The sequence below is a fragment of the Mustela lutreola genome, chromosome 7 (genome assembly GCF_030435805.1).
Source record: "Mustela lutreola isolate mMusLut2 chromosome 7, mMusLut2.pri, whole genome shotgun sequence".
Lineage (NCBI taxonomy): Eukaryota > Metazoa > Chordata > Mammalia > Carnivora > Mustelidae > Mustela > Mustela lutreola.
In genome coordinates, this window is record NC_081296.1 from 36,432,678 (window position 1) to 36,444,804 (window position 12,127).

At 43.0% G+C, this 12,127-nt stretch overlaps 1 protein-coding gene across 3 annotated transcripts in view; it reads left to right on the forward strand.

Annotated features, from left to right (window-relative positions):
• SIN3A (SIN3 transcription regulator family member A) overlaps positions 1–12,127 on the forward strand; it is a 71,849-nt gene that overhangs the window by 36,790 nt on the left and 22,932 nt on the right. For all 3 annotated transcript variants that reach the window (XM_059180329.1, XM_059180330.1, XM_059180331.1), the window contains 7 exons: positions 460–549; positions 3,004–3,122; positions 3,696–3,906; positions 4,210–4,326; positions 6,624–6,862; positions 8,677–8,860; positions 9,839–10,412. In XM_059180329.1, the coding sequence (XP_059036312.1) occupies positions 460–549; positions 3,004–3,122; positions 3,696–3,906; positions 4,210–4,326; positions 6,624–6,862; positions 8,677–8,860; positions 9,839–10,412 (1,534 nt within the window). The remainder of the gene's footprint in view (positions 1–459; positions 550–3,003; positions 3,123–3,695; positions 3,907–4,209; positions 4,327–6,623; positions 6,863–8,676; positions 8,861–9,838; positions 10,413–12,127) is intronic.

Consider the following 12,127-nt stretch of genomic DNA (forward strand, 5'->3'; position numbering starts at 1 on the left):
GCTGCTTAACCAACTGAGCCACCCAGGCGTCCCTTTTCATGAATTTTTAAATTGAATTATAACTAAAAGGTTGAAGGTTGATTTCTACCCTCTCCTGGTAGTGTGCTACAACTCTTTACCTCCATCTCTAAGAAGATGAGGTGATGGCACTAGGTTCCAAGTTAAGTTACTTTTGGCTAATGGAAAAAGTGAGGATATTCAGTAATGAAGTGAGAAAATATTCGGTAAGTAGAATGATCTGTGAACCTCAGGGTGGAGGCAAACTGAGATGGAGAAGATGGTTGGAAATCTTTCAGGGTGTAAAAGTTAATGAGTTAACGTAAATGAGAATTCTCTCATTCATTGCAGATTATTGACAGCAGTGGTCAGTGACAGACCCATCGAACACAGATGAAAATAAAACTCCCAAGAACTCTCCTCTTTGGATCTTATGTGTTTGTGTTTTTCCTTCTTTTGCAGAAGAAACCTAAACTGCTTAGCCTAAAGGATTCTTCCATGGCAGATGCCAGCAAGCATGGTGTAGGAACTGAATCATTATTTTTTGATAAGGTGAGTAGTGATTGAATTAGATTTATTATTAATGCCAAAAGAAAAAAATCTCCCTATCCCCAAGAGGAGCTTGTTTTAGTTGATTAGGACTTTCTGCCTCTTGACATGGTTTCTAAGTTGTTGGTCCTTTCAGGCTACCAAAACCATTAGCACAGCTAGGGAAGCAGTAGCATTGTCTGTTTTGGTTTTGGAAGTAGTTTAGAGCATTTCCCATGACGGAAGACTGCTTTTAAAAAAATGCGTGATGTTACTCTTGAGAGATATTTGGAGCTCCTCATTGTAGATATCCAGGTGTGCACCAGTTGTTGAGGACTTGAGATGGCTTGTAATCTTGATTGCTCATAGTACTTAAATGTGTCGCATGTAGGGTTTGTGGCAGTTCACATTTAACTGTATGTTTTCAAAGTTCCCTGGGTGAACCTGATATGTAGCCAGCGTTGCGATTACTGGTGTAAACAGGGTTGTGTGGTATATTGGTTTACCTCTCCTCCTACGTCTGACTTCCTCCTTGGAGTAGACTTGATGATTAGCAGGCTGCTTTCATCAGGGTAATTGGTAACTGTCAGACTTCTCACCTGCAGGAACCAGCCTGGGATGATCTGGTGCAGATTTACCCTGTCTTGCACCTTTGGGTTTTTGCAAAAGGGCAGGTGTTTTAACATTCATGTGATTGGTGCCTCCTGATCTCTCTCTAGCCTGCCCTGCCTGTGTGCACTGTCCTGCTGAATGGTTGTCTCCCTCTGGCTTGAACCACTTGTGAGGGCTGCCTCGGCATTTGGTGCCTTTAAGGGAAATGTGGAAATGCTCACAACCAACAAATGACAATGAGAGAGTGGAGGGGTGGGGTGTGAATAAGTTAATTTTGTAGGAGTGATGGTATTTTTTTGTTTGTTTTTGGAGTACTTATTTCTTAGAGACACATACTGGTACATAGTTGACCCTTGAACAATGGGGGTTGAAAATCTGAGTAGAATTGTGACTCCCCAAAACTTACTGTTGACCAGAAGCTTTACCAATAATATTTAATAGTTGAGTAACACATATTTTGTATGTTATGTGTATGGTATACTGTATAATAAATAAGCTAGAAAAAAGAAAATGTTATTAAAATCATAAGGAAGAGAACATATATTTATAGTGCTCTATGTATCAAAATCTACGTGTAAGTGGACACAGTTCAAACCCATGTTGTTCAAAGGCCAGCTGTATAGCTGAAATGCCTGAAATTTGCTTTAAAAATTCAGTGGTGGAGGACATGGTTGTAGATGAAATAGAATTTACTGTATATTGATCATTGAGGCTGGGGAAGTACATGGGGTTCATTAGACTATTCGGTCTACTTTTGTGCATGTTTAAAGGCTAATAAAAAATTAAAAGTCCGTCGATACTATGTATAGTACAAAAAGTACAGTTCTCTTTCATCTTTGGCTTTGAAAATACATAGTCCATGTAATATCTACCGACTAATAGTTATAAAAGTATACAGGAGCCTGGAGAAGGGGTTGTCTTAACTGCTTGGTTTGGTGAGGATCTGTCTATAGTCTTCACTAAAGAACCATAATGCTAAATATTTACTTTTTAAAAATTTTATTTACTTATTGGTCAGAAAGAGAGAGAGCACAAGTAGGGGGAGCAGCAGGCAGAGGGAGAAGCAGGCTCCCTGCTCAGCAGGGACTCATCCCCGGGACTCACCCAGGACCACGGGATCATGGCCTGAGCCGAAGGCAGATGCTTAATGACTGAGCCACCCAGGCACTCCTAAAAATTTACTTTTAAAATTAAAATTCCAGATTGCTTATCTAGCCAGGTTAGTTTTACCTGGCTTATGCCATTGAACATTTTTAGGGTTTTGGATGTCAGAAGTGTTCAGTATTATAAGTGGAGGAAGGAAAAGGATCAGTTCAGAGGACGGAAGTGTCTTACTTAAAAATTATTCAGGATTACCAGAGTTTAAAAACAGTGTTGACAAAGGATTCTTGCTGTAAACATCTGTCAGAAGCAACAAAAACTAGGGGAACTCTGATATGGTTGGAAAATCAAGTATATAAGAAGGTAAATGTAATATTTACTCTAGGATCTCATTTAAATTTTTTTTATTGTGAAACATTTTAAACATGTGAAATGACAAGCCGAGTGGAATGACTCCTATGTACCCATCCTCTAGCCTCTGCTGGAGGTTCCCTCCTACTAGCCAGTGTTCTTGTTTCATATGTACTCTTACCCACCCTGGCTTATTTGGAGTCCAATTCCAGATATTTTATTATTTCATCCATAAGTACTAAGTGTCCTTTTAAAGTAACACTTTTCTCAAACATAGTCATTATCACATCTAAAAAAAACTAACATCAGCTCCTTTAGTATCATCAAATAACTGTTTAAATTTCCCCAGTCTTTTAAAAGCAATCCAGGATCTCTTGATTTCCCATCTATTTCTCTTCTGGTTGTCTCCATAAGGTCCGAAAGGCTCTGCGGAGTGCAGAGGCCTATGAGAATTTCCTGCGCTGTCTTGTTATCTTTAACCAGGAGGTGATCTCTCGGGCTGAACTTGTGCAGCTGGTCTCTCCTTTCCTGGGGTAAGTGGAGTGAGGGACTCAGCGCTGATGGGTGCTGTGGAGGTGCGGGTATGTGATGGGCAACCATAATTTGATCATGGTATGTCAGTTGGTTGACTCATAAAATGTCAGTGTCATAGGAGTCCTCTGGGAATTCTTCTTGTTTAACTACAGATGAAAAAGTAGGCAGAGAGGGCATTGGCCAAGACTAATGTCTGCTGACACAGTGTGCTGACCAGTGTTGGGTGTTTATAGAGACCAGTCTCCATTGGGGTTCTAGAATCTTGACTGTATTTGACAACCTAAGAATGATCTGAGCATTCACGTGGTCTTCTTGACTAGAAGAACAGCTGGTTATTGCTTAGTTTCAGTGTAACTCTTCCAGCAGTACCCTAACCAGTCTTGGAGCGCTCTACAAGAAAAGGGGAAGCCAGATTCTCAGAAGCAGAACTTCTTAGGCAGGAAATAATAATTGTCATTGGAATTTGTCCCTGGTAGTTAAGTTTTGACCCAACACCAAATAGTAGTAGCTATACCTCAGGATAACTGCATCATGCTTCTGATTGCTCACCAGTTTTTGGTTTGATTCTTCAGGAAATTCCCTGAATTGTTTAATTGGTTTAAAAACTTTCTGGGCTATAAGGAGTCTGTACATCTGGAAACCTTTCCAAAGGAACGAGCCACAGAGGGCATTGCCATGGAGATAGATTATGCCTCTTGTAAACGGTTGGGCTCCAGCTACCGAGCCCTACCGAAGAGTTACCAGCAGCCCAAGTGTACAGGACGGACCCCTCTCTGTAAAGAGGTAAGGCCTTCCCTAGAAAGGGTCAGCTCTGAGTCTTTCCTTCCTCCAGAAGGGAGTAACACCAGGGATTGAGAATCTATGTGAATAAGGAATCAATACCCTTCTCTGTCTTTTCTCAGAAGAAAATGTTTTATACTTCTGTCCAGAACCTTTCCAATCTTTGCAAACTTGTTAAAGGTGAAAGCTGTAGTGTTGGTGCTTTCTCTCATCCCCTAGAGTTGTGTCTGTCTTTTTACTAAAAATGATTGATTACCAGAAAGCTTTGTTACACTTTAGCTTCAGTTTATCTTCTTTTACCCAAAGGTTCTAAATGATACTTGGGTTTCCTTCCCTTCCTGGTCTGAGGACTCCACCTTCGTTAGTTCCAAGAAAACCCAGTATGAAGAACACATCTATCGTTGTGAAGATGAACGCTTTGAGGTACAAGCTCCTTTATCATTTGGAGGTTGTGGAAATGGGAGGCACTAAATGCTAAGATATTTTAAATATCTGTCTGTGAGGCTTGGCTTTTTGAGACTGGAGAGCCAAAGTCTCATGTTCTTCACTGGTAAATGCTTATTGTCCTACTTAGAATGTTTTTGAGTTCGTCAAATACACTAATAATATTTTAGGGCAAGTGTGTCCTATCTAGGCCACTTGAACCCTTTTGAAGTTATCCATTGATGGCTGAATAATAATTCCTTGAATTTTTAACAGCATTTTAAAGGTTATTGTGTTTTACAGGGTATACAAAAGAGTATCTCAAGACTGACTGGGCTTTCTTAAAGAGGTTTAATTATTTAAAGTGTGTATTGTTACTCTTAGCAGGTATCTTGACGTGGTTAGCAAACCAGCTCTCCTGTGAGAACTGGAATTTTTCTCTCCAAATCTGTTACTTGGCTCCCTGTGAAAGAAAGTGAAATTAGGGTTTTATTTTGAAGCAGTTGGGAAAGGAAGAGCTGGAGTAAATAAGTGAGCTGGTAGAGCCCCCGTACCAGGAGTAGGAGTACGGTGAGTGGGCTCAGAATCCCCGGTGTGTTAAAATGTCTAGCTCATGTATCTCATCAACAAAAAGGGAATGTTCAGTGTGTTGGAAGAGGTAAAATGATTTGCATCCTATTTAAGGTATTTATTATATGAAAGTGACTGGCCCTGCTTATTCATATAGATGCGCGAGGGCTTGCTCTTTTTTTAAACCCATGCTGATTAGGCTCTGCCAGCCATTCCCCTTTCCCACGTGATTCGGCTGTTTCTGACATGTCTTGAATGAAGGGCCGCATGTTTCTTGGCCGCTTGCAGGTGACTGGCCGCAGTGTTCATGAGGAGTTTCCACCATTTGCACAAAACAAGATCATGACAGGTGCTAACTTCCATGGAAAGTTGTATCAGGGTGAAGAAAGTATTTCCTTGTTACCTACGTTTAGTAAGGTTAGATGAGGAGTTAGAAAGCAGAGATTGGCATCTTTTTCTGACCGGATGTTCCTATTCTCAACTGGTGTGCCTATAAAAGGCAGCATCCGCATTTCCCATCTGCGATTATAGGCGTGATGATGAAGTTGTGTGTGCATGTGCTTAGGATTGGGTGGGATGGGCTAGTTTGAAGGAGCATTCCTTTATATATCAGGATAGGTTAGTGATCCTGCAGTGCAGACAATCCCCAGATTTCAGTGGCATGAATAAAAACATTTATTTCTTGATCACACTACCTGTGCATTGATGGTTAGCAGGGGATCCTGCTCATCAAAATTACTTTGGGACACTTCCTTTTTTTTTAAATTTATTTGCTTGAAAGAGTACATGTGCATGCACGTGTGCCTGAGCAGGGGAGGGGCGGGGGGAGAGAGAGAGAGAAATATCAAGTGGACTCTGCACTGAGCCCCCCGGGGGCTCCATCTCAGAACCCTGAGATCCTGACCTGAGCTGAAACCAAGAGTCGGACGCTCAACCCATGGTGCCACCCTGGGAACTCCTCCACAGACATTTGGTCACAGGACCCTGAGACTTCTCGTTTACTTCGTTTTCTGTTTCTCATATAGAGAATGTTGTATGGAGCCTAGCAAAAGAGTTACTCAAAGGTTGCCAGTCCTTCCCTTCACCAGGTCTGGGTAGGCCCTTGCCAGAAAGTAAGTGGCAGGAGTTCTATTAGAATTTAAATGCTTACCCACAGATACGACATTGAAGTCCTCAAGGAATGGTAGTCACTGCTCTTATTATTACTGGATGTAGAACAATGCTTTTAAATATTTAAATATTTCAGGTTAAACTGAAAAACCTCACATATAAGACTGATTTATCATCTTTGAACGGTCTTCTGATTGTTGTGTGTTTGTTTTGTTCATTTTATCATTCCTGACAGATTTCAGCAATCCAGGAAAGTTCAGGGGAAAGTGTCAGTAAGGTTGCCTTACATGAGGTCCCTGTGGTCTGGGGTCAGTAGTACTAAGCAAAGCACACTGGTGGTGTTGGAAGTAACAACTACCACTTATCTATCATTTATTGGATGTTTTGTGCCAGGCCTTGCACTAAACCCTTTATTAGGATTATATCATCTGATCTAGAAAACAGCCTTTGAGAGTATGTGAGGTTATCCCTATTCTATTGATAAGGAAATAGAATCATGTGTGGCTACTATGGCAGAGGTGGGATTCAAATCCAAGGATTTTGGCTCCCTACTTCATACTTTTGATTGCTGTTCCATTCTGGTTTGGGTCCTGAGCACACTTTGTCTTTTGCTTTAGCTTGATGTAGTTTTAGAGACCAATCTGGCAACAATCCGGGTTCTGGAAGCAATACAGAAGAAGCTTTCTCGCTTGTCTGCTGAGGAACAAGCCAAATTTCGCTTGGACAACACCCTCGGGGGCACATCAGAAGTTATTCATCGAAAAGCACTCCAGAGGATATATGCTGATAAAGCAGCTGACATCATTGATGGTCTGAGGAAGAACCCTTCCATTGCTGTCCCAATTGTCCTTAAAAGGTAACTGACTGAATGTGCCTTTTGTGCTTTAGTGTGCTTCATGATCGATTCAGTGTCCCAATAGATAAGGCCTCCATTTTCTTTCTTTTTTTTTTTTTTTAAGATTTTATTTATTTATTTGACAGAAGGAGACCCAGCAAGAGAGGGAACACAAGCAGGAGGAGTGGGAGAGGGAGAAGCAGGCTTCCTGCTGAGCAGGGAGCCTAATGCAGGGCTCCATCCAGGACCCTGGGATCATGACCAGAGCCGAAGGCAGACACCCAGACGCCCCAAGGCCCTCATTTTCAACCTGATTGCTATCCCATGAGACATCCATCTTGCCCCAGCACTGGTTGTTGGAAATTAGGTGGACCATGGGATAATGGAGCTTCTTCATAGGGTTCTGTGTAACCAGCAGTAGAGAACATACCTTGAAAGTCCATAGAGGAAAGCTGTGTGTTTAAGGGTATACTTTAAAATACAGAAAAGAACAAAGTAGAATACAACCTCCCACATTCCTGCCACTCAGTACTAACCTTTGTTAACATCTTTGTTTTTTAATAAGGAAAATCACCCTTTTGTCTTTGTAAAATAGATGTTTTATTTAAAAAGTCTAGCTTGCCATTTGTACCAAGAACGTCTTCCTTTTTCCTCTTCTCAAGGCTTCAGCCTGAAGTGTAGAGGGGCTCTTGTACCCACCTAAGACCAGGCATCAAGGAGGCTAGAGCTAGAGCCAGTGAGCCACAGGCTCCTTCAAGGCCGTGGCACTTCAAACCACACTGTGAATGCCAGCCAACATCTGTGAATGCCAGCTGGACCATCTCTCAGTATCACCTGCAACGGTGATGACGGGATTCTTGTGTGCTATGTGGCTCATAGCTGCCTGACTTTTATTGTCCCTCCCTAGTCTTCCGCTCAAGAGGGGGCACAGGCTATTCCTCTTCCTGCCGTGCCAGCAGCATTTAACTTTTGGCTTTGAGATGTAGGACACTCTGCAGTTCCAGTGCTGGTTTTGATTTTACTCTCCTCGCTTTTGGAGTGTTAAGATCAGTTGTTGCCATCAGAAATTCCCAAACTGTGTGCAAAGGAGCATTACTGTGCAAGTTCTCTGCTCTTGGACTTTTGCATTTACATTAGCATAGTGAATGTTCTTAGAAGTCGTGCTGCAAAGAGATGTGCTTGTTTCAGCTGGCCAAGGAAGTCAACCCCCTTTTCAAGTGTATTCTGTGGAATGCTGTTGAGAAATAACTATTCTAGGTAAAATTTCTGACTTTGGGACAAATTACCTCCCCAAAATAAGTCCTGGATAAGTCAGTTCCTCAGGTAACAGAGTTCAAGCCTGGGTTGAATAACAATTTGAATAACAGTATCCCAAGTTGCCAACAGTTTTGACCTATTGTGTCTTTTGACTTTTGAAATAAAGTAAGTCTGACACATTTCTCACTTCTGAACCCTTAAGACAGGCACCTGGGTGGCTTAGTTGGTTAAGCATGCACCTTCAGATCAGGTCAAGATCCTGGGGCTCTAGGTTCGAGCCCTCCTTGGGCTTTCTGCTCAGCTGGGAGTCTACTTCTGCCTCTCCCTGTCTCCCTGCTGGTGCTTTGTCTCTACTCACTCTCCATCTCTCTCAAATAAGTAAAGAAAGTCTTTTAAAAAAATAAAATAAAAAACAAACCCTTAGAGAGTAGGGATTGTTATCCCTATTTCCTCGATAAGGAAACAGTCTAGTGTGGCAGAGGGAGGATTCAAATCCAAGGACTTTAACTCTCTCCCTTAAAATTCCCACATCTGGATTCCCATGTCTTGTTTCTACCCCCCCCCCCAACCCCGCCCAGGTTGAAGATGAAAGAGGAAGAATGGCGAGAAGCCCAGAGAGGCTTTAACAAGGTCTGGAGAGAGCAAAATGAGAAATACTACCTGAAGTCACTGGACCACCAGGGCATCAACTTTAAACAGAATGACACCAAGGTCCTGAGGTCCAAGAGCTTGCTTAACGAGATTGAGAGCATCTATGATGAGGTGAGCTGGATGTTTTATATCCGTGAGAGGACCCAGTCTTTATGCTCAGTGTGACTTGGACTCCTGGAAATTACCTTTGGCGTATGAAAGCAAGACCCTCTGAGACATGTTGATTCTTGCTTCAGACTTGTCCCAGACTTCTCTTCCTGATTCTGTCACTGTAAACCTCACCTTTACTCCCGAGCTGCTATACTGGTTTCCTGGTTTACCATCCTGGCTTTGTCTGTGCATGCTGTCTCCCTCTACCACTGTCCTGTCTGTTTCCCTCAAAACCATACCTCGTCTTCATTCACACTACTGAATGTAGCCCTGTCAGCTTCCCACAACTGAAACACTCATCATTAATCCCCAGATACTTTCTAATCTTTATTTGGCATACGTACCAGGAGTGTATATAGTACTGGGAGGCAGGATCTAGTGATGATTAAGAAATTAATCCTGCTCTCTTGGGCTCACAGTTGTGGGGTATGGATAGAGTTATAAATACAGTATGATTGAGAATTCCTAAAAGTTACATGATCTTGAATTTTTAAAAAGTGTTGTATCATGATAATGTCAAACATAGATGGAAGGGGGGAAGAGAGTGGTAGAATGAGCTCTTAAGTAACCTTCAGTAAGCATCCCTGTTCTGCCAGTTTTGTTAGAGTTGTCACCTTCCGCACCCCTACCCCAGATTGGAAACCTCAGATCCTGGACCTCCTGTGGTACTCTCCATAAACACTAACATAGAATTTTCAAAGATGGTCCCGGTCCCAGTTTTGTCCCATTGTCCCCAGTAAGTCTTCACAGTCTAGAAAATAGCAGTATCTTGGTGTCAGACCACCTCCCGCATTATCTGTATCTGTTTCTGCAAGTTGCGGGTTGGAAGACGGTTGCCACTGTGGTTAGTAGTGGCCTGGACTGCTGGCGTGGTCTCATAGGTCTGTTTGTTGTTGCTGGACACATGTCACATAATACTTTGCATCTCTCTCCTGTTAGAGGCAAGAGCAAGCTACAGAAGACAATGCCGGTATACCCGTTGGCCCACACCTCTCCCTTGCCTACGAAGACAAACAGATCCTGGAAGATGCTGCTGCTTTGATTATCCACCACGTGAAGAGGCAGACAGGCATTCAGAAGGAGGACAAGTACAAAATCAAGCAAATCATGCATCATTTCATTCCAGATCTGCTCTTCGCTCAGAGAGGTGATCTTTCGGATGTGGAGGAAGAGGAAGAAGAAGAGATGGATGTAGATGAAGCCACAGGGGCAGCTAAGAAGCACAATGGTGTCGGGGGCAGTCCCCCTAAGTCCAAGCTACTGTTTAGTAACACAGCAGCTCAGAAGCTAAGGGGGATGGATGAAGTGTACAACCTCTTCTATGTAAATAACAACTGGTATATCTTCATGCGGCTACACCAGATCCTCTGCTCGCGCCTGCTGCGGATTTGCTCCCAGGCCGAACGGCAGATTGAAGAAGAAAACCGAGAGAGAGAGTGGGAACGGGAAGTGCTGGGCATAAAACGAGACAAGAGCGACAGCCCTGCCATCCAGCTACGTCTCAAAGAACCCAGTGAGTGCTTAGACTGTTGGTTTCTGGACGATGTGAGGGGTTGGGGGACCTCAGAGCTGAATTAGATGCAAGACTGCCACCTTTCACACATCAAGCACAGGCAGGCAGGCCTTAGAGCGGGGAATCTGACTGGGGTTTGGATCCTAGCTCTGCAGTTGACTGGTTGTGTGACCTTCCTTCAGCTCCCCAAACCTGTTTACCTGCGAAATGGAGGTACTTCTTAATACCTTGTAGAATTGTTGGGAGGCTTGAGCTGAGTAGGGGAGCTCCCTGTGTGGTGCTAGGATTGTGGCCATTCAGTAGCTGCTGCTGTGGTCACCTGGGGAGCGAGTGTCACTCACCATCAGTTTCCCCAATGGCAGATCCCTGGGGTATTGCAGAGTGTGTTAAAGGACAGGGTGGGGCTAGAATGTCACAGTCCATTCTGCTCCATGACGGAATACAATTCTGAGTTATTCATGCCTCAGGCAGATGCGAATTTTCTCAGGTATGTGTGGCCAGGCTTCTTGGCCAGTGAGGTTCATGGCTCATTCTTTAATAAATAGAAATAGTTTATGGAAAGGAGATTGGAAGTCAAGAGACGGTGTGAGACAGTGGACCAGACAGAACAATAATGAAGATAGAGAACACAGGAGAAGGAAAAGTAAATGCGGGCCGAGGAAGCTGTCATGTGCTTTACATGATTCTCTGTTGCTGGCTTCTAGAGAACTATTCCTTTCATAAATGAGGTTTTTGAGCTGTGAGCCAAAAACTTTTTCCGTGGAGCCTTTCTTCTGTACTCTTGAAGAAATAGCCAATCTGTGGAGTGAATTATCTTTTTAAAAAATTTCTAAACTGTTGCTGCTGTAAGAAGCCCACATGTGGCCCTAATTTTCTATCTGTTGAAGAGCTAACGACCCTGGATATTAATGTTAAAACCCTTTCTCTCGGCAGTCCTAGCTTGAGAGAGACAACTTTTGGATCTCAAGAGTGGTGATACCATCTGCTTGGGTAGAAATCAGGGAGCAAATAGTCTAATCCTGTCTCAATCACTGACTTAACCTGGTTTGAGGCTTATGTTGTTGGGTGTTGAGCGGTAACAGCAAGCCTTGCACCGTTCATAGCTCGTGGGCACAAGTCTGGCTTGTGCTCCCAGCATTATTCTGGCGTGAAAGCATCTGCCTCTTGGTAGCACAGCCCGTGCCTGTGCTTTGGGTCTGAACAAGGTGAAGTTCCTTGGTCAAAGTTAAGCCAGTTGCTTTTAAACCGTATGCTCTGTTTTGCATGTCTTTGATGAGCCCATCACACTTCAGATAAATGGAGACGGACTTAGCTTTAGCTCCCCACCTGTTTTCTCTGTATAGACTTTAAAAATGGGTAACCAGATGTCCGGGACAAAAGAGTTCTTGTGATTTTTTTTTTTTTTTTCAGTTTAGTGAACTTTTTATTAAAGTGCAACATACATATAGAAAAAGATACAAATTCAAATTGTGTACCTCAGTGAATTTTTACAAAGTGAACACACCTGTGTAATCAGCCTCTGGATCAAGAACCAGTATAATCAACACCCCAGTGACCCCCTTGTGCCACCATCTTGATTGCCAGCTCCAGAGATCAGTAAATCAGTCTTGTATAAGTTAAAGGCACAGTCCTTTTATGCTTCTTTTTGCACTCTGCAAGTTGCCACGTGAATGTCTCTGTAACAACTGATAAGATTCTAGCTGCTGGTTGAAGTG